The 27,078-nt window shown below is 42.1% G+C and overlaps 2 protein-coding genes across 2 annotated transcripts in view; both read right to left on the reverse strand.

Annotated features, from left to right (window-relative positions):
• The window catches only part of agmo (alkylglycerol monooxygenase), a gene marked incomplete at its 5' end in the record, with an annotated part of 79,821 nt that extends 79,441 nt beyond the window's left edge, over positions 1–380 (reverse strand). The window contains one exon of the mRNA XM_079561578.1: positions 246–380. Within this exon, the coding sequence (XP_079417704.1) occupies positions 246–380 (135 nt within the window). The remainder of the gene's footprint in view (positions 1–245) is intronic.
• A 2,563-nt stretch (positions 381–2,943) lies between these two features.
• meox2a (mesenchyme homeobox 2a) lies at positions 2,944–27,078 on the reverse strand (the record flags this gene model as incomplete). Its single annotated transcript, XM_079562267.1, has 3 exons — positions 2,944–3,162; positions 8,811–8,983; positions 26,505–27,078. 3 exons carry the CDS (start codon positions 27,076–27,078, stop codon positions 2,944–2,946), a joined length of 966 nt encoding a protein of 321 aa, XP_079418393.1.

Consider the following 27,078-nt stretch of genomic DNA (forward strand, 5'->3'; position numbering starts at 1 on the left):
AGTAACGTTGTTGCCGTGTTGTTATGTCTTTGTCTCTTTTCTGTCATGTTTTCATCTCTTTTTTGTCTTGTATATGTCGCTTTTTGGTTGAGTTTTCGTCTCTATTTGAATGTGCTCGGTTCAGGCGGGGATTAAGAGGTTAATATTACATTGCATAATTATTTCTGCAATCGACTTTTAGTTTGACTATTGACTATTCAGTGCCACGACCCAAGAACACCCTTTGCCTTTGGGAGCGCACGCACCTGCTGCACATAGGGCGGCACCTCCTGCACCGTCTGGAAGGAGGACTCGTTCGGCGTGAGGAGGGAGAATATGGCCCGCAGCCCGGAGGAGGAGGAGGAGGAGGACACCGCCGCTGCCGCTGCTGCTGCCGCCATGGCGTCTTCTACCTGCGCAGGTGTCGAGGAATGCACTGGGCTGAACTCCGCTGTCACCCCCGCGTGTTTCCTCCCTCCTGCTGCTTCTTCTTCTGCGGTGAAAGTAGGTCAGCGGTGGGAGAGAGCAGCTCCTCACAGCCTGACCCCCTGGCTCACACTGACCGCCCTGGTCCGCCTCTCTCTCCGGTTAAAGCCCGGGTCATTTGACACAGTTGTTTACCTTTGGTCACGCTGCTGCACAAAGTTGTGCTCTCGGAGCTCTGTACTCGCGAGAATTCCATAACCCGTCGCCTAGTAACGCCCTCCTCGCGCACACGCTGGCGCCGCCCCTGCATGCTGGAGGCGCGTGAGCCGAGGTGGGAATTAGCTGTAGCAAGTGCACTAAAGTTAGCATTCTTTAGAAGGGCAACAAAGTCGTTCCGTTACGTCACAGTTTGGCCTCTATAGTTACGTAAACGAGAACTTAGTCAAGTTTGTTTTTGAGGCTGTGAAGTTACAGTAGAAGAAGGGTTTATCTAATCAGTGCTGTGTCATTGATTACCTGTAGCATTGTAATTACACCAGGTTACAACACAATACTCGGATCAACTAGACTTTGAACTAGACCTTCAAAAAAGATGACTCAAAACAATGATGGCTGATATGTTGTTGGCTGAATAAGCATTCATTATTTAAAATAAGTGTTAGGCCTGTGTGAAACTGAATTGAAATAAAAACTAGAAACAAATATTTACCAGTCCCTCCAGGATTTCGCGATGTTGCGATTGCAACTACTAACGCAAAGTCAAGCATGTAAAACGCAAAGAAAAGTTTGATTTTGATGTAAAAGTACATTGTTTAAAACAGAGAAAAATCGCAACTTTTCATCACAGCTTTTGGAAAAATGGTCGGCAAAATCAGAAATTTTAGTAGCAACAATCAGGGACTGATTTTCATATAGTGACTTTTTTCTTTCATTAAATTGTTACTTTTTCTTTTATATATTTAATTTCTTTTGGAACCAATGGAGGAATGTGGCCAAAAATGTACAGTGTGTTATTCTGAATACTGTGATCTTTGTTGTTAATACATCTGACAATTCTCACAGGAGCCGGTGGGAAGAGAGCAAGAACAAACCTCCCCCACGTCCCTAATTTGAAGAATGTGCTCAGAGACAAACTTATTTCTCATACGGTAAGTTCACTGCCACTCTCACAAATAAAAAGGCAGAATCAGTCATGGAATAAATGTTTTGATTTTGCTGAAACCCCTGTACCAGCTTCCTTAACCGGCTCTGCAGAACAGATACATTTATCTGAACTGAGTGATTCCAAATGGACCACTGGAAGAAGTTACAGTATCCAGTCATGCATTTATACACCACTGTGTGCTTTTAATTCAACCTTTCAAAATGTCCCTGAAAAAAACACATGAGTAAAATGCATCAGGACTCATTACAAAATGCTCTATTTAAGGCCTGGGCACAGCCAAGGGGCTTGTTTTAGTGCTCAGGCACCACGGCTTCCTTTAAGCCCCAGCCCCACCTGAATGTCTCTCCACACTCGTCACCACCGTCCCATCGGATACAAAGAAAAGAATAGTAAACTTTTGAAGTTTTCTCCATAAAAGGGTGGAGTAAATCCTTGTCAGTGTTTATTACAATGTGCTGCGGGTGTCAATGTAGTGGAGCTGCTGAAATATTGTCAACTGGACTGGGTTGATTGAGTAGAGGACGTTTCAGTGAATATAAGAGTGACCAAAGCTGCAGGCCTATATAAACTCTGCCCTTTGTTGTGTTACCAGTCTTACAATTTACTACAAGAGTAAATAGAAGCAAAACATCCTCTACTCGATCAACCCAGTCCAGGTGACCATATGTAAACATCTCAAATACAATGTAAACAACTCAACAACTGAACGCTTATACAAACAAACAGCGGGTATTGCTACTGCATTATTTACATGTCATTTATATTAGCTAGGCTAATTTGATTTCCTGACGCTTGATTAGATCAATAAGTCCATCACATACAGTAGAACAGTGCAAAGCCTTAGACTCCCTCACTCACTCACACTCAACATGGAATGTTAACACTGGTTTGATCAAATACACAGAGCTTTCTTCATAAAGTTTGTCCTCCTGGTTTATGCTTGTGATATTTTGTGTGAAAATTAATCATGTCTGTCCTTTGTGCAGAGCAAAGGAACCCGGAGGCCCAAATCAGTTGATCTTGTAGACTTCCCGTGTTTGGAAAAAGGTCAGAGTTCAGAGTGATTCATGGGGCTTGCTATGTCAGCTGTTGCAGGCAATTAACGCTCATGCTCATGTGTCAGCGGACCGCAATAATGCGCTGTAGTGAATAATGTAACGTAAGAATCTGCGGCTGTAGAGTCAGTAACTGTTTTCCTGTTTACAGTCAGTCATCTTAACACAGACCACATCACGTGAGAAATATTTACACTATGCCTTTTCTGCACTTTTGTTCACTTATTTAGCGTCGCTGTGGGACGAGAGCTAAGCACAAAAGTCTTTCTAAGTGCAATCCTTCTCCTGCGGCGTGGCTCCGTGGTAGGGGCGGGTCAGTCATAAATGAGCGTGCTCGGAGCTCTGGTCGCTGTCGTGACTGTCCTCGTTGGCGAGCGAGTCCGTGGAGTGATGCAGCGCCGCGATGCCAGAAAACTCCGACGGCAGCAATGTCCCCTTTTTCACATTGACCAGTTCTTTCTCGCGAGCAGCTGCCCCCTGCTGGCCACCTTTCACTCTCTTCCACTTCATCCGCCTGTTCTGGAACCACACCTTCACCTGCAGGAAGTAAGAAAACAATAACATTTATATACTGGGGTAGATTCTTTGAAGCCTAACAAAATACATACTTTTAAAAATCTAAACCAGGCATGTGTAGCTTTTGTTGTCCTGACAGATCTTGTTTTAAAGAGGGGGTGTTCTGCTTTTGTCAGTCCCATAGCACCAGTCTATATCACACTACAATGATGACAAACCTTCTGTTGGTCTGTAAATGCAGTAAATTAGAATAACTGCCTTGTATAAAATGTCTCTCTCAAAATGGCTGTAGTGAATGTCTTGAAATAGGCCTCTGTCTCTTTAAGAACCTCTGAGCCTTTAGACACGCCCCCTCCACACGCTGTCTGTGGCATCAGTGGGGAGGGGGTTCTGCTGAGGAGCAGTGGTTGGTTACTCGGCTGGTGACCAAAGCTCGGAGGCGTCTCCAGGAGGTGGGGGCGTTCCTAGGAGGACTCAGGCAAACCTGTCCCTAAAATGGCCGCCATCAGAGTTTTTACAGATGACTCAGAAATACGTGAATGTGCCAAGGCAACACTTCAGCCATGTTTTTAACGAGGGAGTGACAGAATAACATGATGTAAAGCTTAAAAAAGTCGATTTTGCATAATACCCCCCCTTTAAGTTGAACACGGTCTGTTAATGGATCACTGTGTGCTTGAAGTCAGCCTAATACAAAATCAATATTTTTTATTATTCTAAATCTGTGACTTTTGTTCGACAATTATTTCACCGTGAAAGTGCCTCTTCTTAGATGTCAGAATGTCTTTTAAGTGGATTCCTGCCATAGAGGAGAACCTATTGTACATGGTTTTAGTGGGAAATCAGAGGCCCCCGGAGGAAACCTGCGCAGTCACGTAAAAGACTATGCAATTCTACTCAGAAACTGGCCTGGGAATCAAACCCGGGACCTTCTAGTCGTGAGGCCAGACTAGCCAGACAATTTTTATTTCTTTTCGATGACAAGGATAACACTCCATTGGAGCCAGCTCAGGACATTTACAGTGAGGATAATGGATTGCTTTTGCTGCTGCTTATACTTTATTAGTTAGCTTCACTAACCAAACTTGACCCTATGATTTCAGACTCCCCACACACACATCACCGCATGGCTACTGTGGGAAAATTCACTTGTTGCAGCAGCTCTTGAGAACACACAGTGCAGATGGTCAGAACATGTGATGCCAAAGAAGAACAAGGTGCAAACAAGTCATGATAATAGAAGGTATCTCGTGTACAATCAATAGAAAACTATACACAGGAATGAAAGCATAAAGAGTTGTCAGTGCAAAGAAAACGACTCTATGTAACACAGGCCATGTCGGTCGGAGAATCAAACCCGGGACTTTGTTGCTGTGAGGTCAGAGCTCTAACCGCTCGGCCCCCGACCATCCCAAACATTTGACAGTTATATTCTGCGCAGGTCTGGCAGCTCCAGTTCAGCTTCTCTGAGTCAGCAACTTCAGACACATTTACCTCAGACTGATGATGAAGCCGTTGCCCAAAACGGGCCCCGCAGCAGGTAGCGCGGCTCCCCGAGTGTCAACACATGGGCCGGGGGGAGCGCGGAGGGGCAGGGCGTTTATTTTTGGGGAGTGTCTTTCGTTGGGGGTCACTTGGTCGCGGGGCGTTCGCTGACAGCACAAACGTTTGTCTGGCGTCGCGCTGAGTATCACGTCGGATTCCGCTGGCGCCCGGGGGCCGTTTCTGCCAGCGCGAGGGGCCACCACTCCGAACTGAACCTGACCCTCACACGCACAGGACCTCCGCTTACACTCACTGCTCTCTGGCATCAGCAGCGGCTCCAGTGTCACTTTTCCACTGGCACCGTGTTCAGGGAAACAGAAGGCCTGCTCCGAGGCTTCATGAAGAAGCCATAAAACACCGGCCGTATTTATCCTGTGAGCTGCGGTTATGCAACAAAACTGGCAGAGAGCGCCTTGTGCTACCTGTGTAGGGTTAGAGAGGATTTTTCAACACAATTCAAGAAAGCCTTTGAAAGCTTCATAGAAGGGGCTGCAGAGGGTTGGAGATCCCTCACTAACTAAGAGGCTCCACCAAACCAGACATAGAGGCTCTAGTATAGGTTTTACTGAAAAATGTATATAATGGCTTACATTGTATATTATTTTGTATTATTTTTATATGATAAAAATGATTTTACATGATAACCCTATAGGCCAATATGTAGCTCACATAAATAACCTACAATACATCACGATTTATAAGAAAGACATGCATTTTTCATTTCTTTTTACATACTCATTAATATGCATCATGTTGGTTATTAATAGCCATTACGTCATCAAAGTATCGATGTCAGAATAAAAGGGATCGTACCGTTATATATATCTCAAAATCGATATATTTAAAAATCAACCTACATTTTGTCAGGTTTGTTTGGCATTGCCAAAGATTTTTTCATTAAAGTGAATAAAGTCTAAAACAACAGACAACAACACACCACTGTGGAAACTTGTCCTAAAAATACTGCCATTTATTTTCAATGGCACTAAAAAATGAGGTAAATCTTCAGAAAAAAATATCACAAACCAATCTGCAAATGGCATTAATATTAATTCAGCTAATGTCAGTTGGAAAGTGCTAAGGGTGGAATTAGTATTTATAGAATATCAGGATTGAGGTCATAATCTTACATTGACCTGTAATATCAAAAAGGTCTCCCAAAATAGTCTTATAGTTGAATTAACACCCACCGGAAGATGTAACTTTTAAGTATTGACTTGTAACAATTGACTCCACTTACAATAGAAAAGCAACTGACTGCAAAGCTTTTCTGACTTCACTCAACTTAACCAAGAAATTATTTGTGCCAATTTATTTTAGTAAGTTAACCATGAGCAAAATTGTTATTATTAGTTTGGCAAAGTCATTCTTCTCAGTTGGACGGATGCAAAGGTTGCCTTTCCTTGTGTTTGTTGAATAAAGTTGGCCTCAAACCGATAAGACATTGTCTCCAACTCTCGAATAAGATTTGAAACCTCAAAAGTTTAATGAACTCAAAAACGCTTTGCAGCCAGTTGCTTTACTTTTTTCAGTTATTACAGTGTATTTCAATGATCTATACAAGTGGTTCCCAACCGTTTTTGTCTTACACCCTTCAATGGTAATCTGTGTACCCCCATGTCAACAGTGTTGCAGCAAGGCATCAATTAAAAATCTTTCCTTTCAAATGATGTTCAAATAGTATTCAATTTCAATCTGAAATAGTTCCAAGTACCAATTCCTATTACTCCTCTGTGATTCACCATAGTCATCTTGACTCCTGCCTGTTACACCGACGCCACAGAGTATGGCTTGCGAGGCGTGACTTACAGCTTGCCCCGGCCTCTCCTCGTCTCCTGATATGGGATTGATGCGCCTCGTCCTCTCTGCCAGCGGCCCACGCTGCGAGGCCCACGCTGCGAGGCCCACGCTGCGAGGCCCACGCTGCGAGGCCCACGCTGCGAGGCCCACGCTGCGAGGCCCACGCTGCGAGGCCCACGCTGCGAGGCCCACGCTGCGAGGCCCAGTCTGTGGCCGTACAGTTAGAGCGGAGGAAGTGACTCGCCAGACAGAGCTTCCTCCGGGCGCTCTCCCCGTCCCGAATGAGGCCGGGGCGTGAAAGAATAGGCAAGAACATCTGGAATACGATAGTCCCGTCACACCGCAACATCTGCAGCACAATGGCCCTCATCCGGAAAGTTACAAAAATACAGAAGCAAGAGGTGAAGCCCCTCAGCTGTCCGGAGGATTTGTCTGTTATCGCAACAGTATAGCATTCGTGTCGGGGGCAAGGGACAAGTTCTGTTTACTTTCTTTGGAATTTAAATGCATTTGCAAATAAATCATAAACAGATAGCAAATAGAGTGTCTCAAAAGCCTGCAAAGCATGACAGGTCATTTTTCAGGACTTAGAACCATGCTGAAATAAAGAACTTGATCCTATCTGTTCTAGAAGTACTCAAAAGCAAAGTTTAGTGTCTTCCAAGTGAATTCAAGCAGAAATGTTGGCACTGCACACATAGCAACTGTCAATATTTGCAGCACTAGCGCTGGAGATGGAGCATGAGTTGTGTATAAAGCAGAGTCCTCTGATTAAAGAGTTTCTTTTTTGTACCAAGTCCTTTTCCTTTACCAGTGTCACCTACACTTTATATTTCTTTTACCATGCCATACTGACACGGATGGGCCACACGCAGAGAAGAATATACACCCTGTGGAATATATACCCTGTAGAATATATACCCTGCTAATTAGGCATTTGAGAGCTATTTGGGACGAGTTGAACAACTACAAATAGCCTTCATGCAACAGATTGGGGACCCTATACTATACAGTATATATATATATATATATATATATATATATATATATATATATATATATATATATATATATATATATATATATATATATATATATATATATATATACTAAGTTTGTCTGAAATACAACTATTTTCAGGGTTCCTATGGGGCATTAAAAAGCAATAAAAGTCATCAAATAAGTTGTGTCAAAATTAAGGCCTTGGAGGTCGTTAAAGAGTATTTAATCAAATGTTGCATGTTGTGTCATTTCATGTATTTTTTATTACAAATAGTGTGCCAAGAACAAGACAAAGGATACATAATAATAATAATAACGTATACACTGATGCTTGAAATGTGGAGAAGTAAACCTTATTGAACCTCACCCCGATATGTCAAAGAATTTATACAAACAAAATATGATTCAATTATCCCCCAAAAAACAATTAAGACACAGAATTATGTGCATAACCACACATACACACGCATTTATAATAAAGATATTTCCACAGGTAACAATGATTATCCATTACCAACAATGGTAGATGTAATACCACAAGGGTAAGTAACATCTAATCCAACTATCCACACATGACACATGACTACACTCAAACCTCACCGTCTTTGTACTGGGACCAGATGCTTTGACATTGTTTAAATTCAGGATTCCCATTCTCAGATGATTCCACAAAGTAACCCCACACACAGACCTGGCACAAACCTTCTCCTGTTGGAACCCGCCATCGGGATCTCAAAGGTCACAATCTTCTCAAACTGTAGGACTGCTCTTTATGAGAAAACATATTTTAAATGTCCACAGGTAATAAATAGTCATACGCTTTGAATATGAACTGTGCGTTATATAATTGTACAAGATCCTGCATTTTTTATCATTTTTGATTTGAGAAAAAGAGGATTTGTGTGTTCAAGAACAGTAGTTTGTTTACCTGCTGCCGCATTACTACACGTAGAATTCACAAAGGAGCTTCTACAAATCAGATATGGCAACGTTTGGAGGACGAGCCCGTGATTTTGAAGAGGATTTTAATGCAGGCTACTAGTTACCATAGACATGCGCTAGCCTAGCACTAGCCTAGCACCACTAAACTCTTCAAATATAAGGACTGCATGAATTAAAAACATATATATATATCTCCAGAAATTAACAAGACTCTGGATAACTAGGAAATGAGGCCCTATGTCAAAAATGCTGAAATATCCCTTTAAGTAATCAAATGTGCATATACTTTGTTTGTGTGTGTGCATGGGAAGCATTGATAATATCGCATTTGGGCCTTAAAAAGCATTTCTTTTGACTCGCAGAGATGATTGTGGACTTACTTGTCTCTCGGTGAGGTCCAGGTTGACGGCGATCTCGTAGCGCCGTAGCCGGGTCAGGTAGTTGTGGTGGGCGAACTCGGCCTCCAGCTCGCGGATCTGCTCCTTAGTGAAGGCCGTGCGCTCCTTCCTGGGCTTGCTGCTCACGTCTGACTTGTAATTCCCGTCCTGGGACTCTGAAAGCAGACACCACACGTTTTTTTTTAGAAAGTTCCACCTCCCGGCAGATTTATAAGCAACCGAAATGCTAATCACACCGGCGAGCGCTGTGCGGCAGGTGCAGCTCGGTGTGAGGGCAGAAATGGGAACTGTCCATCACACTTTATCGTCCGGACATTGTTTATGAAGACTTTAAGTGGCTGGAAGGACTCGCGCCTGCTGCACACATGTCTGACGAACACATGTGCACTTTTAAAAAAGCCCCTTTTTTTACAGCCAGGACGGGGTTTATTTGGCCGGAGCTCTCAAAGAAACCAAGTGGCATGTTTTTCATTGACATTATGATGGTGAATTCTTCGATTACACACTTTCACATGAGTGTGTGTGCTCAATTCATTCTAATCAGGGTTTGTAATGTCAACCCTTTGGACTGAGATTTCTGGGACTTTCCTGGTTGCGAGAATAAAGAGGCTTTCTAATTTAGTACAAAGAAGTGCATCCTTTTATACAAGTCTCAACTCTGGAATGGATATGGCAATTATTATGAAATGACTAATCAAGACCTTAAAGCCACACCGTGTATCATTTCACCCAATAAATCCAATCAAATACAAGCATTTCATTTTCATCACAGATGTTGAAGCATCTGTTGTATCAAGGTTTCAAGGCATTAAAAAGCATGAATAGTTATTCAATAAATTGTACCAAAATCAAGGCCTTGAAGGGACTATACGGAGTTTAAAAATGTTAAAAATAAGTATTGTCCTCCATATACATGGTCCAGCCATGTCCTAAAGTGTAGAATGAGCTCAGACCTGTTCACCAGAAAGGAGTTACTTCAGGTCCAAAGTGCCGTCATGCACGAGCTTCATATAGAGGCTGCAGTTACACGTATGACCTGAGGTGGCAGTAGTGAGTATAAAATGGCTAACTTGCGTTCAGCCCCTTTAAGTGTCATTAAAAGCATTAAACTGGCATGAAATCTACATTTATTGGACAATTATAACTATAGAAGTTCATCAAAAATGCCAAAATGAGGCCTTGACTGAAATTGACCACTTTTTTGTTCAATTGTCCAATTCTCTTTCCTCTGTTAGATGAAACATTTGCAAATTAAGAAATGAAATATGCGCACATTATTTTGCTGCCTTTGTGTTGCAAATGGCAGAAAATGTCATTAAAAAGCATTCCTTTTGACTGGCTTCTGCCCGTATAAACCTTCTGTATGTTGCACAGTGTGCCTTTCAGAAATGACCTTTGAACACACTGGTAAAAAGGCCATGTCATCTGAATAAATTGCTCAGAAGTGCTGTAATGAGCTGTAATGGAAGCTGCCAATGGAAGAAGCAGTCGGTGATATTAAATAAGAAACATTTGAAATTAGATCACATGTGTCAAAAACAAGGCCCACGGAAGATTTAATCCAGATGAAATCGCATATTTTTCACTGGTATCACATTATTTCAAGATAATAATTTAATAGATAATTGAATGTTCGTACAATATATGGATACGTTACTTCATGATATAAAATTATCACGTCATTTCATGATACCAATTTATTATGAAATAAGTTATAACGTGATATTGATCACGTGACTGTGGTTTGTTGGCTCTGGGTGCCAAACTGCAGAATGACCAAGTATCAAACCCAGAATCTATTCCAAAACTTGTGGCTAACTCACTGTTAGAAGAAGATGGCACCGCATCACGCCACGGCCAGTTCTGACCGCTGTGGCCGCGCACCAGGTGTCAGTGTTGTGAGTCCACTTCAGGTCCAGTAACTGGATCAGAAACGACTGCGACCTGGGTTGGTAATTAACCTAACACTTTCATCACATCTTCTCATTACCTCTCGTTTATCGTACGACATTTTCTTGAAATAACGTGATACCATCGAAAAAATGACACATACACAAGTGAGACCAGGACGCCTCCGTACATTCCTGTGCGGAGTTTTGACTTTGTTAAATAACCAGAATGCTCACCCCGGCCAGGGGGCAGCTTAAATTAAAAAAAGGAAAGAATTCCACACGTGTCCAGAGATCACAATATAAACAACACATTATAGCCACAGGTAGATGGTTAGCACTATGAGAAGAGCAATACAAAAGTCATTATTATTTATCCTAATCAGCACTATTTTAAAATCACAGCTTTATCACTATTATTATTATTAACCCTTTAATGCTACCCCCACAACAATTGTAAGTATTTCCTAACCATTGGGGGGCAAACATCAGTGTTTCTTTAAACCAGTCTAAACCTGGTCCAAACCAGGACTAAACCAGTCCAAACTTGATCTAAACCAGTCCAAACCAGCAAAAAACTGTCCAAACCAGGACTAAACCTGTCCAAACTTGATCTAAACCAGCATAAACCAGTCCAAACCTAATCTACACTGGATAATTTGAGTATTACACACTTGGTAGAGAATGGTAGAGATAAGCAGAATTAGAAACAACACATGATTCAATAAAGTGTGCTTTAACCGAGCACATTTTCTCCTGTTCAGCTTTATCCAAATCTAAAGCTTCTGGACTGGACCTCTACAGACTATAGGCCAGTGTAACAACCTCACTTGAAAGCTAAGACCTAAAAAAAAATGATTGTACCTTTTTTTGTTGCGTTGTCACCGCGTTTATGTCGTGTTTTTGAACGTTGCTGATTATTTTTTAAAAGACTCATCCCTTGCACACAGTTTGAATCTGAAGAACATTGTCCAACACATGATTTATTTGGAGTGTCCGCTCGTTTTTCACTTTCCCCCGTGCATAGTTTGATCAAACATTTGAATCACGAAATACGTCGGCCCTGATTCTAAAACGATCGATGAAACATGTGTTTGCAGACCTGCCACCCCCACTTCACCCCCCCAGCTCAGAGCAACACCATTTGTTTGGATCTTTCCGTAAACGCTCCGACGTTTAAAAACACAGAAAACATGCCGGGCGAATTAGCTCCTTCAGACTTTCCCATTGTGGGCCCGCCTCTGCCGTCCTGCACGCTAATTCCTCCGTGGGGCTGCTGAGCGTTAATCCGGGCGGCCCGCGTCAAGCCAAACTGTAAATAGTGTCCTCAGCCCAGGAGCCAAAAAAGAGTGACACGTCAGAAGCAACTATCTTCACCTCGCGGGCCTAGGGTTACAGCGCTCCTGGACCGGGAGGGACCCTCAGCTCCGCGGCCTCTGTGCCCGGGGAAAAAGATCTCCCTTCTAATTAAGAGTGTATTTTTACAAAACCAAATAACTCCCTGTAGGAGCGCAGGAGAAGATGAGGGGTAAGAGAAACTGCCCTACAAAGGCTATATTTGTGGAGAGAATGCACCGGTCCGGCCAGGGACAAACAGCACACACATGCTTTTAGATCATTTACATCTTACAAACATATCTGACAACAGGTTTTGATTTGGTCTCACTCTTTTGTTGTGCAGTGTTAGTCCAGATTTAGTCAAAAGAAATCTTTTTAGTTTTAGCCTAATTCGATAATTATTGATCTCACAATTGAGACTAATGTCAGGACTGGGGTGTGGGAAATTAGCCGTGGAAATGAATGGGAAATGATGTGAATTAACCAGAATAAACAGAGAGTTGACCTCATACCCCCCGCCTGAACTGAGCGCATTTTCTCCAGTTCAGCTATACCCAAATCTAAAAGCTTCTCAACTGAAGAGAAACTGTCTAATGCCTCATTTGAAAGCCAAGACGTAGAAAAGTGATCGCAACTTTTTTGTCACCTTATCGCCGCGTTTTTGCCTCACTTTTTGTGTGTTTTTGTTGCTTTTTTTTATCCGCTTAGAAAATCCACATTGTTTCTTTTTGTGTAACTAGACTTGGATTGTGTAACACTTCACGTAACCATATTTAAATAGGGGAAACGTGGAAGAGCTTGGTAGCTTCTATCTTCACCTGGTTTGGAGCTATAGAGGAGGAGAGGCTAAATGCTAACGCCGTCTGCGCTGTGTTTACGTGACTGAGGGCACGCGTGAAGACCAGACAGGTACAAATGAACTCGTCTAAGCTCAGAACATATCTCAGTTTGTATATTCCTTTAAGGTTGCTTCTTTACATGACAGATATAAACATTTGATTAATTATTTACTGAAACATTTGTCACAGCAGAGATGAAAAGTTGGGGTTTGAAGAGGACCATGTTTTTAGATTGTGGGAATGGCTTTTGGAAATGGAACAGACTCACTCCATGTTTGGCTCCATCTTACATATATTCATCAAGTGTGCGCAGTATTATAGTATTATGTTTTAAAGGTCTATAATTTAGGTCTGTTCAGTTTAATGCAGGCGGACACAGGCCCCGCCCACTCCTTGTACAGTATTGGTCAGAGTCCGTCATGATCTGAGTTAGAGACGGGTGAATTTAAAACAAAATCCTGATACAAAACTTTGTCATTTGTCCCACCACTTATAAAAAGAGCTTTCAGCAGAATGTAGCTTTAGGGAACTTGTGTTGACCTGATGTATGGTCCTGACACGTCTTTATGGGTGGTGTTGTGTCGTCACTCAAATGTATGTCATATGGTTCAAACACATAATTAACGGGTAGCTAATAGTTCAACTATTGTTTATTCGATAAAAATACCATTTCAAAGCTAAAGGTTTACCATATTGGGAATTTTCCAAACCTTGGCAACCCTATAGCCAGGAACCACCATACCCTAGGATGGCAGGCCGTGACCCCAATAAGATTGTCATTTGTCTTTTGTATATCATGTAAAACATACTGGATTTTTCTCACTAATTCATGTTAAATAAAGCTGTGAAGCTGGAATTATGAAAAAAGCAACAATCACTTTTACAGATTCAGAGTCTAGGGCGAATGATGTGGACAACATTTCATCTCTCGATGTTCATGCCAGATATCTCGATATCGATACGACATAACTACAGGTTCAGTGAAAACCAAGGATTTTTCAGAAAAACAAAAGTTTTATTGATGAAAATCTATATCGTTTATATTTTGCTTTTTCGATTTTAATGTTTTGAATGTTCGTATCTCGATATCAATACGATAACGATATATCTTTCGGCCCTAGTCCCAACCCACCCGTAGAGAACCACTGGTCTGATTTTAGAAACTTGTGACACAGGCTTGTAAAGCATAATACAAGTGAACATTTCAAATTGAGTCCACTTTCCATTTAAATCTAATGGAGCTCCACTGCATCTCCAACAAAGGACCTGTTCCTTTAGCAGTCAATCTAAATGAGGCTTTTTCAAACTGTCTCTGAAGTTCTGATGTTTTTACTTCTCCTTTTCATGGTTAGTCGTTATTAGTCGACAGAAATATCTGGAGATATCTGTCCTAGTCTTAATTAAGCTTTAGCAGAAAATATTACTTAAAACCAAAACATTTTAGCCGACGAAACGAGCACAGCTCAGCATAAAATGAAACTGATTTCCTGACGTAGCCGGGACAGAAATGTGGAGCGTTAGCATGTGTGCGTTAGAGGGACAACCCACAAAGTTGACACTTGCCAGCGGTCATGTAATAGGGACTGGTAAGCGGATTGCTGACATCGAAACATCCAACACTAGGACATGATACGGCTGCTAAAAGGAGGAAGAAACGCTGCTGTCTGGAGAGGCCACGCTTTGTCAGAATAAGGCTTCACATCAGCAGGAAGTGAGTTCAGGATTTAGTTTCTTTTGTGAAACGGTATTTTATTATCAATATTGTTGTATTGGTATTAGTTGTATCACAGTTGTCAACTTGACTGGGTTGTTGGAGTAGAGGATACTTCAAACAAGTACAATTTGAAAAGTTGATGCCCATTCATCAATGCTCAATAATAACCGGCATGTAGGCTCTCAGTCGTCCAGAAATGATCTATTGCTGTAAACATTTAAACATGACTAGACTGCAGGACGGTGGTGCAGTGGTTAGCGCTCGTGCCTCACAGTTGGAAGGTCCCGGGTTCTGTGTGCATGTTCTCCCCGTGTCTGCGTAAGTTAGTGGTAAAAACATGTACAATAGGTGAATCCTCCAGCCAGGTGTTTCTGACCACCAGCCTGGCTCCACATCCTGGAGATGGGTCTCCGAGCGCCAGCCCCTGCTGGCAGCTCACTGCTCCTACAGGTCGCCCAGCGACATTGAGGATGGAGATGCAGAGAAGAAAAGAGAATAAAGGATTACTTTACTTAACTTAACTGGGTCATTTGGGTCAGGAATGTTTGGTTTCTAACTTCAGAGGCTTCTTGTTGGTCAAGAGTGAGAACTACATTTACACCGGTAAGAATTTTAATGTCCAAATAGTATATTTTAACACCACAAACACTGTGTGCAGGTTTCCATCAAGCAGAGGAATGAGGACATTTCAAAATCAACTTGGACACAGTAAGAGCATCTGACACATGAGACACAACTTTTGCTCAAACATAGTTCGATTTAAGATTTTACTAAACATTTTACACTTTAGTTTGATAATTTTTGTGATGTTTATTGTTTCTCTTCCTTATTGGACACTGACAGGAAGTGACATAGATAGAGGCAAACCATTTAAACGGTTGGCAGCGGTTAGCGCTCGCGTTTCACAGCTAGATGGTCCCGGGTTCGATTCCCACCTGGACGGGGTCTTTCTGTGAGGAGTTTGCATGTTCTTCATTAAAATGACTGCTTCACTGAAATAAAATGTAATTATATAAATGAATTAGAATTATTGCAACAGTAAAAATGTACAGATCTAAATGATTTATTATTATTTTATTTTTTTATTTTAAAAACCTGTCAGATGCACTTTAAGTAAAAACATGTGTGTATTTTTTGGACCATCACTATTTATTTACAGCAAATGTTGATTTAATCCAAATGTATGTGTTGTAATTACATTTGTTTTGGCACACATTTAAAGACTTTTAATGCTTTTTAATGGAAACTGTCCTCAACAACCAAACCCAGTCCAGTTGACGATATTCTAAACCGTCCTGCACAGCTCAAAAGTGCCTAAACCAAACAGTGTGTTTACATGTGACTGGCCCAGACGCTTGACCCGCTGCCTGCGCCCGGGTCGCCCTCTGACCTCCGTGTCTGGCCCTCCCTGTAATTTGCGAGGGGAACATGTCAGCCTGCCTGCGGTGACGCTGCTGCGCTCCCGGGTAAACACAGAGGCATGGCGGAGGAGGCGCACGGGCAGCGGCCCCGCATGGGCAGCGTCCCGGCCCCGCAGCACGGCCCACACTTCAAATGAGCGCTGGGCTTTTAACGACACAGCCACGGCACCGCAGCAATTAGGCCTCGCTGCAGCTTTCATCTCCCCACAAGAAAGCAGCCAGAATACGAGGAAAGTGCACGCACCCAGACCATTGTTTAAGGAGCAGAAACACGAACGCCCAACTTGCATTAACACAATGCAGCTCAGACAGAGTTGAGGAGCCTCGGCTTCTACGTTTAGAAATGATCCCTTATGATATTTATGAATTGTGGCAACAGAGGAGGACAAAGTACACTTTTGTTGTGAACCTTCTACTTTTACTCCCCTACATTTGAAAGAGGAATATAATACTAACCTACTCCACGACATTTCTGTAAAGTAAAATGTAAATGTGTCCGATGGTTTTGTTTATTTTAAAAGCCTAATAGTGCACACTCCAGAGGCGTAGGTGGCGCTGTGCAGATGAGCTGTCAAAGCCATTGACCCGCAACAAGGAAGAAGATTGGTGAGATTCATTTACACATTTTGTGGTTTGGAGGCTGCAAAGTTAGTCATCTTAACACTTACTAATTTAGCTGAGCAACTTTTACTTTTCTTGTATAAATATTGGACCAGCAGTGTCTGTACTTTTACTCAAGTACTTTTGACCAAGCCTTGACCAGTTCAACTCATTTAAATGTGTCCTATCTTTACTGTGAATGTGAGAACTAAACCAGGATGTCACTGTTTAGAGCCTGACCAGGACTAAAGCATGTCTAAAACCAGGCCTTGAACATAACACAATATCAAAGCTAAGTACAAAGTGGTTTTGTGTATTTTCTTACACAAGTACTGACCCAAAGTACAGGCTAGGTCTAACAAAGCTGTTTACAGCGTACTCCATGGAATGTGGACATTTCTGACGTTAAATCTTTAAATTCAGAGGTCAGTACTGTTCCTTCATCTGAATCTGCTTCCTGTCTCTTTAACGTAAACACTGTTTTGACCCACTCTGTTTCATATAATTACAATTATTGCCGTTTTGTCTGGCCGTAATTTGTTACGACTTTTACAACACTCTATTTCAAGCATTTTAATGCGTGCCAGGGAGAGGTCCTCTCGGGATCCTTTTACAATGGCGTCTGCAAAATAAAACTTCAAACCCTTTTTATTGTTTCAAACAAAACTTCACTCGCACTTTTTTTTTTTTTACAACGGTTTCTCACTGAAGGCTTTGCGCTGCACATAATCCGCCCACAAACATCCAACTGTGGGACTGTCACTACCCGCCTGTGTGACGTCGTTTGCCACATCTCCATATCTACTGTCGTAAAATGTGCATGTGAATGAACCATAAAAGAAGACATTCCTGGAGTGAGACGAATCCAAAGCTCCTCTACTCCAGTGCTTCCCAGCCTTTTTTCCGAGGTTGACAACGTTGTAGAATGTCTTGTAATCATGTGAGTTGGAGCAGGGCCGATACAGCTCAGCGGGAGAGACACTAAAGAAATGTCCAAACAGAAAATGTCCAAATGTTTTCCCTGATCATTCACAAACCTGCCACTTTCACCTACTGGCCAAAAGTCCTTCAAGCGCCAACAGTCTTCACTTTTGGACCTTCATGAGAGTCATGTGACCTACGGGCATATGTGCTGAGAGAGAAGACTTTGAACTTTGTGACAGTTTTTGTTTCATGTGAAGAGGTCAGACATTAGAGACGTCAACCTTAAAGGAACAGGCCACCGTTTTTACACACTGAGATATGTTCTTACCTGAGCTTAGACGAGTTCATCTGTACCTGTCTGGTCTTCACGCGTGCCCTCAGTCACGCAGTAACATCTTCACTTTACTGTTGCGGACGCCAAAGTACTCCTGGTATTACTACGCCTTACAATATAGTTCCCCCTTTTTATCCGCTTAGAAAATCCATTGTTTCATTTTGTGTAACTAGACTTGGATCGTGTAAGACTTCACGTAACCATATTTAAATAGGGGAAACGTGGGAGAGCTTGGTAGCTTCTATCTTCACTTTGTTTGGCGCTATAGAGAGGAGGAGAGGCTGGATGCTAACGCTGTCTGTGACTGAGGGCACGCGTGAAGACCAGACAGGTACAGATGAACTCGTCTAAACTCAGGTAAGAACATATCTCAGTATGGAAAAACAGTGGCCTGTTCCTTTAAGTCAAAAACCATAGTTACCATAAAAGTATTTGATCCGTTTGATCCTACCCTTTGCGGACAGTTAGCAAGCCGGCTAGTCCGGGAAACTTTTCAAAGTCCATTAGCATTAGCCATCAGACATCGGTCTAAGCATTTAGGTCTAAGCCTCATTAGAAATCATGAATGAATGTACAGACCTTTGGAGATTTGACTTTAGATACAAATTGCTGTTTAAAAGTGTCCTCTGGGCTAAATGCTAACTCTAATTCAGTGAAGTTTGTGCTTGTTATGGGGTCAGATACACATCCAGTGACCACTGAACATCCTCTTGTAAGGTGTTAATGGTAAAGAAACCACACAAATTATATAAATGCCATGAAACTGAAAAAAACATACCTCGCCATAGTTCAGTATTGTGCCCTATTCATTTGTATGGGGACAGGCTCAGATAGCTAAAGGCATTCCACCTCAATCTTAAAGTACAATGTAGTGAGGTCATGTGCCCTGTAGGAACCACTGCTCTATTCTCAATCAACCCAGTCCAGTCCACCATCTTTGAAAATCTCTCCCGAGTTGCGTTCATATTAAGCATGGGGAGAAAATCCCGTATGGAAATGAGCTCTCCAGTGTTCCCGTATCGGCGCGGACCCCGCAGGCGTCCAGATGGCGAAACCCGAGCGCGGCCTGTGTCTCGTGCGACGGGCCGGGGTGTGATGTTTGCACAGCTGATTGGCCCGAGAGGTTAGCTTGATTGGTGTGAGAGGCACATTGTTGCGGAGGGAGCGGAGAGTTTCGGGAAGCGCGGGCCGCGACTTTGCTTCCAAGGAATCTGACAAAGAGGCAGAGGCGGAAATGCGCGGCGGCGTTGTTTGGGAACCGGGCGGCGAAGATGAAAGCGGGATGAGAACAAAGCTGTGGAAGTGTTGCGCGTGGTTGTGGCGCTTGGGCTGAGAGGAAGAGCGGGATGTCTCGTTGCACAGGGTGTTTGGGGCGCGTGAGCTGAGAGGAAGAGCGGGATGTCTCTTTGGGGCGCTGTGATCTCATGTGTGCAGTGCGTGTCCTGCACATAAGTGTTTCTTCATAAGGCGAGACGCTGCAGGGGGGAAATAATCACATTCAGAGATATCGGGCCAGGTTTAAATTTATAGTGTTTTGTTGTAAATACAGAATATTCATTACAAAGATTTTTTCTGAGCGAATTTAGGATCTTCTTTTGGTTTTGAAAAGGCTCTATTTATAGTCATTCATATGAGTATAGTAAATTCTAATTTACTTTGCATTGCTTTTTTGGGTTCAAAGCTCAACACATCTGTGCCTCTGACAACCCCTCAAAATATATATGGTGAAGTCCAGGACTGGAAAGTTCTTGAGCCTCTGCTGTCTCCCCCAAAGGGAATGGTCACAAACACCCGGCTACACCCGCCTTTTAACGCACCACCCGATGTAGGGCTGACATTGTACATAATAAAAATAAAATAGAAATGTACACAAATGAATATTGTGTTGAGCATGGTAATGACAATTGGAGCAACAAGATCACGGAGTATAATATATATGTAGATTAATATTAATGTGCCCTTATGTCATAAACAGGTGATCATGGGTGATCTTGGTAAAACATCTGAGAGAAATATACTAATGGTCGCCTTTTGTTCCTCGCTCTGTAAGGATCTTACATGAAACAAGGCCATTCTTGTAATAGTGTGTCGTTGTGTTAATTATATGATCAGTTCAAACAGTGGTTGTGAGTTTGCTCTGTGTTAATAAGCTGTTCTGAAAGGGAACAAGTGATGCGGATAAATGTAAGTTAACGTAATGTCGTCTATTGTGAAATGAAGTGTTTTATCATATTGAGTCGGGGGTAGGCGCTCACAAGCTTCTTGCTTCGGCCCACTCTTATTGAGCAAACTGTACGCTCAAATAAATAAATACACAGCGTCATGTCAGTGTTTGTGAATGAATAATCACGTGAAAGACGAGGGAGCGCTGCACTGTGTTCAACATCACCCACTGTGTGAGGAGCTGATGTTCTCACTTAACTGTGCACAAGAGACGAGTTTGGTCTTAGCACATACCAGCACTCCCTTTAAGGCACACATTTAACAACGAGCCCCATCGCTGTCAGAACCTTTCACTGTTATACATGAGACTTGCATATTCTACGTCTCATTTTAAAGCTTTTGCAGCGGATTCTTTCTTTTGTTAACAAACAAAGCAAGGTCATGGTCAAATGTTTTAATATAGCAGCATAAAACTGTACCTAAGTGCTGCACTCATCAATGAATAATAAGTAAAATACTGATGAAGGAGTGAGCAAGTTAAGTTTAAACTGTTAGCCGTGGTCCAACTAACTTTTTCTAATATACAACTATTATATACACAAGAGAGATGGTCACGGAAATGTAGACAACAACAAGTAGCTGCGGGTTCACAATCAGTAAAAAAGACCTATATAACTAGATGCAGAGACACAAACACACAATATACTGAGCTTTTAACTTTCAAAATGTATGTCTTGTATTATTATTTAGATTTCATTTAATCTGCTACTAATTTCCTGTAAATCATTTGCAGGTATTTACTGTACAATAAAGTGTCATCATACCACACTCCAAAAAATGTCTCAGTTTGAGCATCTTTAAATTTGAGTTTTTTTTACTACTTCAGATTTAGTCGGGCATTTGACCTGGATTATTTCACTTGTTTTTATGGGTTTTTTTAAAACTCTATTTGACCCTTTTTTGACTATTTATCTATGCGGCTTGTTTGTTTTTAAGACTGTCCTTCATGGTTTATGAGTGAATGAGTGACAGTGCACTTGGAGCGACTTGCACTTTGCCAATGAGTAAGACATTTTATCTTAGACAAAAAGTGCTTGAATGATCAGAAATGGTTCTGATTTTGAGACGATTTGGACCCGTCTTGAAATAAGATTACCAATACTTACACTTAAGCGTTCAAGTTAATTTCTCTTTTAAGCAAATGAATGCTTGTTCCATTGGCTCCGTCTTATTTTAAGACGAGTCCAAACCCACTCAAAATCAGCATTTCAAGCACATTTCAAGCCAGCGCTGTAGGATAAGATGGCATTCTCGTCACATTAGCAGCTTTACTTTCTTATTTCAAACCAGATGAACTCAGAACCAGTTACAAATGTCCTCAAACGAGCAAAGTGAACTTGGTCCGATCAGGAAAAAAACCTTAATGTGTTAAAACGGCTCAAAACAAGATAAATATTCTTTCTATTGACAGAGCACAGTCCGGCGTTTGGCATTTGAACTCCCTTAAGTCCCGGCACATGTGGGTCCACATGATCTGCTGGTTACGGTGTGATCCCTGTTGTCTGTGGGCGCGTGCCCGGCCTGCTCTCTTTAAGGGGGTGTGAGTGAGTGATGCCCCCGGTGCGTGTGCAGGTGACCCCGTGCTCTGTGCCCTTTCCGTGCCCCCGCGGCACCTCGTCCGCAAATGGAGCGCACGCCATTCCCCGAAAAGACCTGCCTCCGATCGGGTTGCTCCCACAGAACGGCCCGGCCTCGCTCTGACACGGGCGCTGATGGATCGCGCCGCTGAGTGCACGGCTGGAAATGCCAGGCAGGTTCGGGAGGGAGGCCTCAGTCTACAGGTTTACACGGCTTTTACTGTTTTCTGTGTTATCTGCATTTAGGAAAAGAGTCACATGATTTGATCCAGTAACTCTCAACATCAAGCAGGCGGCCCGCGGGCAATATCAGGCCACCACAAGACTTCCATTCAGGCCCCCAGTCCAGGGGTTCCTCACGATTCATCGTCCACCAAACCAAAAGCTGCCACACAGACAACACAGGTCCTCCACAATATATTAAAAAACATTGGGCTTCATTCATGAATATCTTAAAAAACCTCTTAAAATCCGTCCTTACGAAGGCCCTGTCAGGAAAATGCAGTAAATTCACAACGCATTCTGAAGTCAGGAAAAGAATTGCACCTGTGTTAGGACGGATTAGCATATGTCCCCGCCTGCGATTCACAGTAAAGACAAACAGTCCCGCGCCCCACCGTCAGCCAGAGGAGCACACAAAACACAAATCCAAAACTAATGACCGAGAAACCCCCGAAAGGACAACAAAACTCAGCCATCGGCGCCATGAGCTCCAGGACTCACCGAAACCTTTGGCCATGCAGCTTTGCTCTCATTACAAAATGATGAAATAAGTATAATCTGTGTCTCACAAAAGCTCGGTCCTTCTCCCCCCACCGATCAGTCCCTTATATAGATGCGGCATCAGTGGCTCAACGTCCAGAGAAACTCACGGCTGCAAGACTGAGGCTGATGCATTTGACCTGGACTATTTGACTTGTTTTTATGTTTTTTTTTATCTCTATTTAAACCTTTTTTAACTATTTATCTATGCGGCTTGTTTGTTTTCAGACTGTCCTTTATGGTTTATGAGTGAATGTTTGACAGTGCACCTTGAGCGACTTGCTCCTTTTTTCCCGTGTGGTTTTTATAATAAACTTAATCTTGCTCAAGTTAATTTATTTGCCAAGGAGTAAGAAATGTTATCTCAGACAAAAAGTGCTAGAATGATCAGAAATTGTTTTGGATTTGGACTCGTGCCAATGGAACTAGACAGATTTTTCTTGCCTTTGACTTTTTTGTCTCGTTTCAAGTTAATTTCGAGCCAGTGTTGTGAGATAAGATGGCATTTTTTCCAGTGGCACTCGTCCCATTCTTATTTCAAACAAGATGAACTCAGCACCAGTTAGAAATGTCTTCAAACGAGCAAAGGGAACTTATAAATATGTGAAAACCGCTCAAAACAAGATCAATATTCTCAATTCAAGTCATTTAAAACCATGCTTGATATTTAGTTGCAGTTGAAGGTAAGCTATGATTTGGTGAGATTTTGCTAATTTTAAAACTATAAAAAAGAATGTCAATTTGCTGCTATAAGCGGTGGCTTTAAAAAGGTTTTAGCAGTAATACATTAGTACTTTAGTTGCCATTAATAAGATTACAGGTATTTCCAACTTACTTCTGTAATTTATTATTCAAGATTTAATACATGCAAATATACATGACTCCAAACGTTGGGTTCCATCAGGAGCAGGATGGTGAGCAGAACTAGAGACTTGTTTGTTCGTAACAGTCCTCACTGTTCTTACCATTTGTTTTTCCAAAGGCACGTTTTCAGCTAAGAACACATTTTGTGAATGCCAAAAACCTTTCTGCAGAGAACACGTGGTGAATGAGGCCCGATGTCTTTTCCACAACTTTGGGGAAAACAAAAACATTCAAAATCAAATGATATGCTGTCTATACACACAATTATCCAAAACACAGTGGAAGTTTGCTGTGTATATTATCGAGAAATCATTTTGGGACAACCCCCACTTTGAGAACCGGCCCAGTCAGAAAAAGAGTCAAGTATAGATTGTTCCCTTGCCTTGGGTCATAAATCATGACGAACATGCCTCCAGCTTATGTTCATAAGTGGTTTAACATGCAAAGCTGGACACAAATGCCAAGCAAAAGTGTTCGGCCCATTAAAATGAAGCTCAGGCACGCGAGTAAAGTTACCCTGTGTGTTTTTATACGTTTCACTTAGAATATCTAAATATGGGACAAAACGGTTTCTTCCTTAAAGGCTGACTATCAGAAACTGTCAAAACAATATCATTTTCACCAGAGGCCCACGACCCACCCAAAATGATCCTGCAAGTAACGACCCGGCTTTTTAACTCATTTGGGGTCAATTCTTCTCTGATTTGACATTTAGACGACAATGGTAAAGAGACTGCCCTTCAAACATCTCACTCGCCTAAAGTTGTTCAGTATTTTGTGATTGTTTGCAGGGACGAAGCTCAGTTTCAGGGTCACAGCAGTGTGATCGTTTTGAACTCTTATTCAATAAGGGAGTGTATCTTACTCACAGTTTCTGTGTAAAAGTGTTGGTGATCGTTTATGCTCCTCATTTGACATTCATTTAGGTGACAGCAAAAAGTCATATCTATCTATATAAGTCTATATATCTATATCTATCTATATAAGTTCAAATTATATTTACATTTTCTATATTACATTACCTTAATTTGAGTAATTATGACTTGCCAAGTACACAAATTTGCCAACAGAATGAGTATTTATGCACTTAAAGTAAGAACAAGCATTTATTTCCAGAAATGTATTATCTATTTTAAGAGCAATAAGATCTTTTTTCCTTGATTTACGTGCAAAAATACGTGTTCCATTTACAGATCAAATCAAGGCAACATATACCAATTTCAAGAACATTTGAAATTAACCTATTTTTAGATTTATAGTTTTTGTAGTGTATTCATTTCAAGTCAATTTATTTGAGTCGCCAAAAGCAATCTTGAAATAAGTGACATTTTCTTGAAATTTTGAAAATATTAAAACATTGAAGTAAATGTGTCTTTTATTTGAGTCTAATTACAAGAAATCTGTCCATGGGGAAAGATATTTAATTTAAATTAACATAAAACATCTACAGCAGGTTTTTTTCCCAAGTACGTAAAGTTTTACTTTTCATCTAGTTTTTAGTGCTGTGCGTGCTAACATTACTTTATTACTTTTTTCAAGAAAATTTGACTTATTTCCAGATTAGTTTTAGCAGTGTAGAGACAAATTGCATTTAAAGTGTCGTTACCACCCTGTACCTTCTACTTGTTCTTTAGTAGTAGTATTTTTGAAGTATAGATACTCTTGATGAAGTAAAATTGAGTGGAAGCTTCATGTTGATATTTGAAAAGAGGATTTAATATTTTAGCATTTATCTTTTAATATAATCATAGGAATGATCTTATATCTACTTTGAAGGATTATGATGAGGAATATACACAATTATTTTTTTTTACACTTAAGCAGTTTCTCATCTTCCTTCAGGGAAAACCACCTTTACCTTCGGTTCGTTTTCTCTCTTACATATTTCTTGAGTAAATGTCTTTCCTCACCTCTGCCTCTCACACTGGGTCAAACCCCGGCTTCTGCGTTACCGTATCTGCGCCGCGGAAAAGCCGATCGCCGCTGATTCCCCGGCGCTGCAGAGGTTTACTCGTCTGCGTTATTTACGGCGTGGCTCAGAAACGTGCGGCGCTGAAGCAGATGTGCTTTTGTTTTTCACACCGAGCGGCCGTCAGATGTGTGCGCGCAATTACAATCTGACACAGCGACGCCCCGGCCGTAAAAACAAAGTGCCCTGCACCAGGACGCTTTCTCTTTCTGCTGCGTTTGAGAAGGATCACGAGAGAATCGGGTCATTTACCTGAACATACGGCACCGATTATTCCAAGTGTCCATTTGTTTCAAAACAAGAATCGGTTTCTTTTGCCTTTCATTCTGTAATATAAGATTAACATTACTTTAAGATTGACATTACTTTGTGTCTCACATTCACCATAATAATTACAATTTTTAGTTGGTTTGACTAGTTAAGATTTAGATTATTTCACTTGTTTTGAAATGTTTCTGACTCAATTCAATGCTTTTTTTGGTAACTGTATTGGCCAATAGGGTAAGACTATTGCACTTTATTACCTTTCTTATTTCAAGTGAGACGACCTCGGAACCAGCGACAAATAAGGCAATAAGGCAAATTAAGTGATATTCTTGAAATAAATATATTTACTCTTGATTTGACTTCAGTAAAGTGCAGTGGAACAATCATTTCTTGCACTTAAATCAAGAAAACAATTCCAATTTAAGTGAAAAAAAATACTTATTCCACTCTCAGACTTGCTCGATAATATTCATAATTGCATTCATTTTATCTAATCAATATTTTCAACTTTTTGTTTTTGCAGTGACACATTTTCGAGTTACTTCTACTCCAAATCTTTAGAAAACCAAACATTTTGAGTATTATAAAAGCGACATTTTGTTCTATTCTTTTGCTCTATGACATGTCGTTATTTCACTGTGATTCTCTCTCCCGAGCAGCACTTCATAAAAGACGCTCTATTATCAGCTCTCTTTGCTTTTAATTTAGTTTCATAATTATTATTAAAGTTGTTTTATTGATTTTATTGTAACACTGTAAAAACATTATCTAGAAATAAGTATTGTTTTCTGGATGTAAGTAAAGTGTGATCTTGATTTAAAGAAATGTGTCCATGAGGCAAGTTGTTGACCCTTAAATGAAGAACAATCTTGAACAAATGCACTTTTGTTCAGAGGCGGGGCCTTTGTACAAAGATGACTTTTGGAGCTCTGTAACGCTGTCGGTCCGGCCTCACCTGAACTCTCGCTCTTCCTCTTGCTCCTCTTGTCCCCCTCGGCCGAGTTTCCCCCGTGCCTGTAGTCGGCCCCCGTGGGCGTCCCGCTGCCCAGGCCCGGGGTGCTGCTGCCCATGTTGGGGGGGCTGGCGCACATGGCCGGCCCCCCTCCGTGGCTCACATCCTGCGGGGACGGCCCGGTGTCCTGGTGCGGGTGCAGGGGGTGCAGGCTGTGGCGGGACGCGCTGCTGCCGCCGCTGTTCCCCGGCAGGTGCGAGATGTGCCAGGGCGGCGGCGGGGGCGCGTGGTGCTGGGGCCCCGCGTGGTGCTGCGGGGCCAGGTGCGAGCGGTGCGGGTGGTGGTGATGTTGGTGGTGGTGGTGCGGGTGGTACAGGCCCTCGTCGTGGGGGTAGCTGGAGATGACGCAGGGCGACGGGGACGGCGTGGTGGAGGAGGACGACGACGAGGCCAGGTCGGGGTAGGAGACGTGGTCCGAGCGGCCGTGCAGCGCCAGGGGCGACGGGCTGAAGGCCGGGTGCAAGGCCTGACCCGGGGCGTGGGGGCTCCGCAGGCACCCGAACAGAGTGTGGTCCAT

This window comes from Gobius niger, assembly GCF_951799975.1.
Source record: "Gobius niger genome assembly, chromosome: 8".
Lineage (NCBI taxonomy): Eukaryota > Metazoa > Chordata > Actinopteri > Gobiiformes > Gobiidae > Gobius > Gobius niger.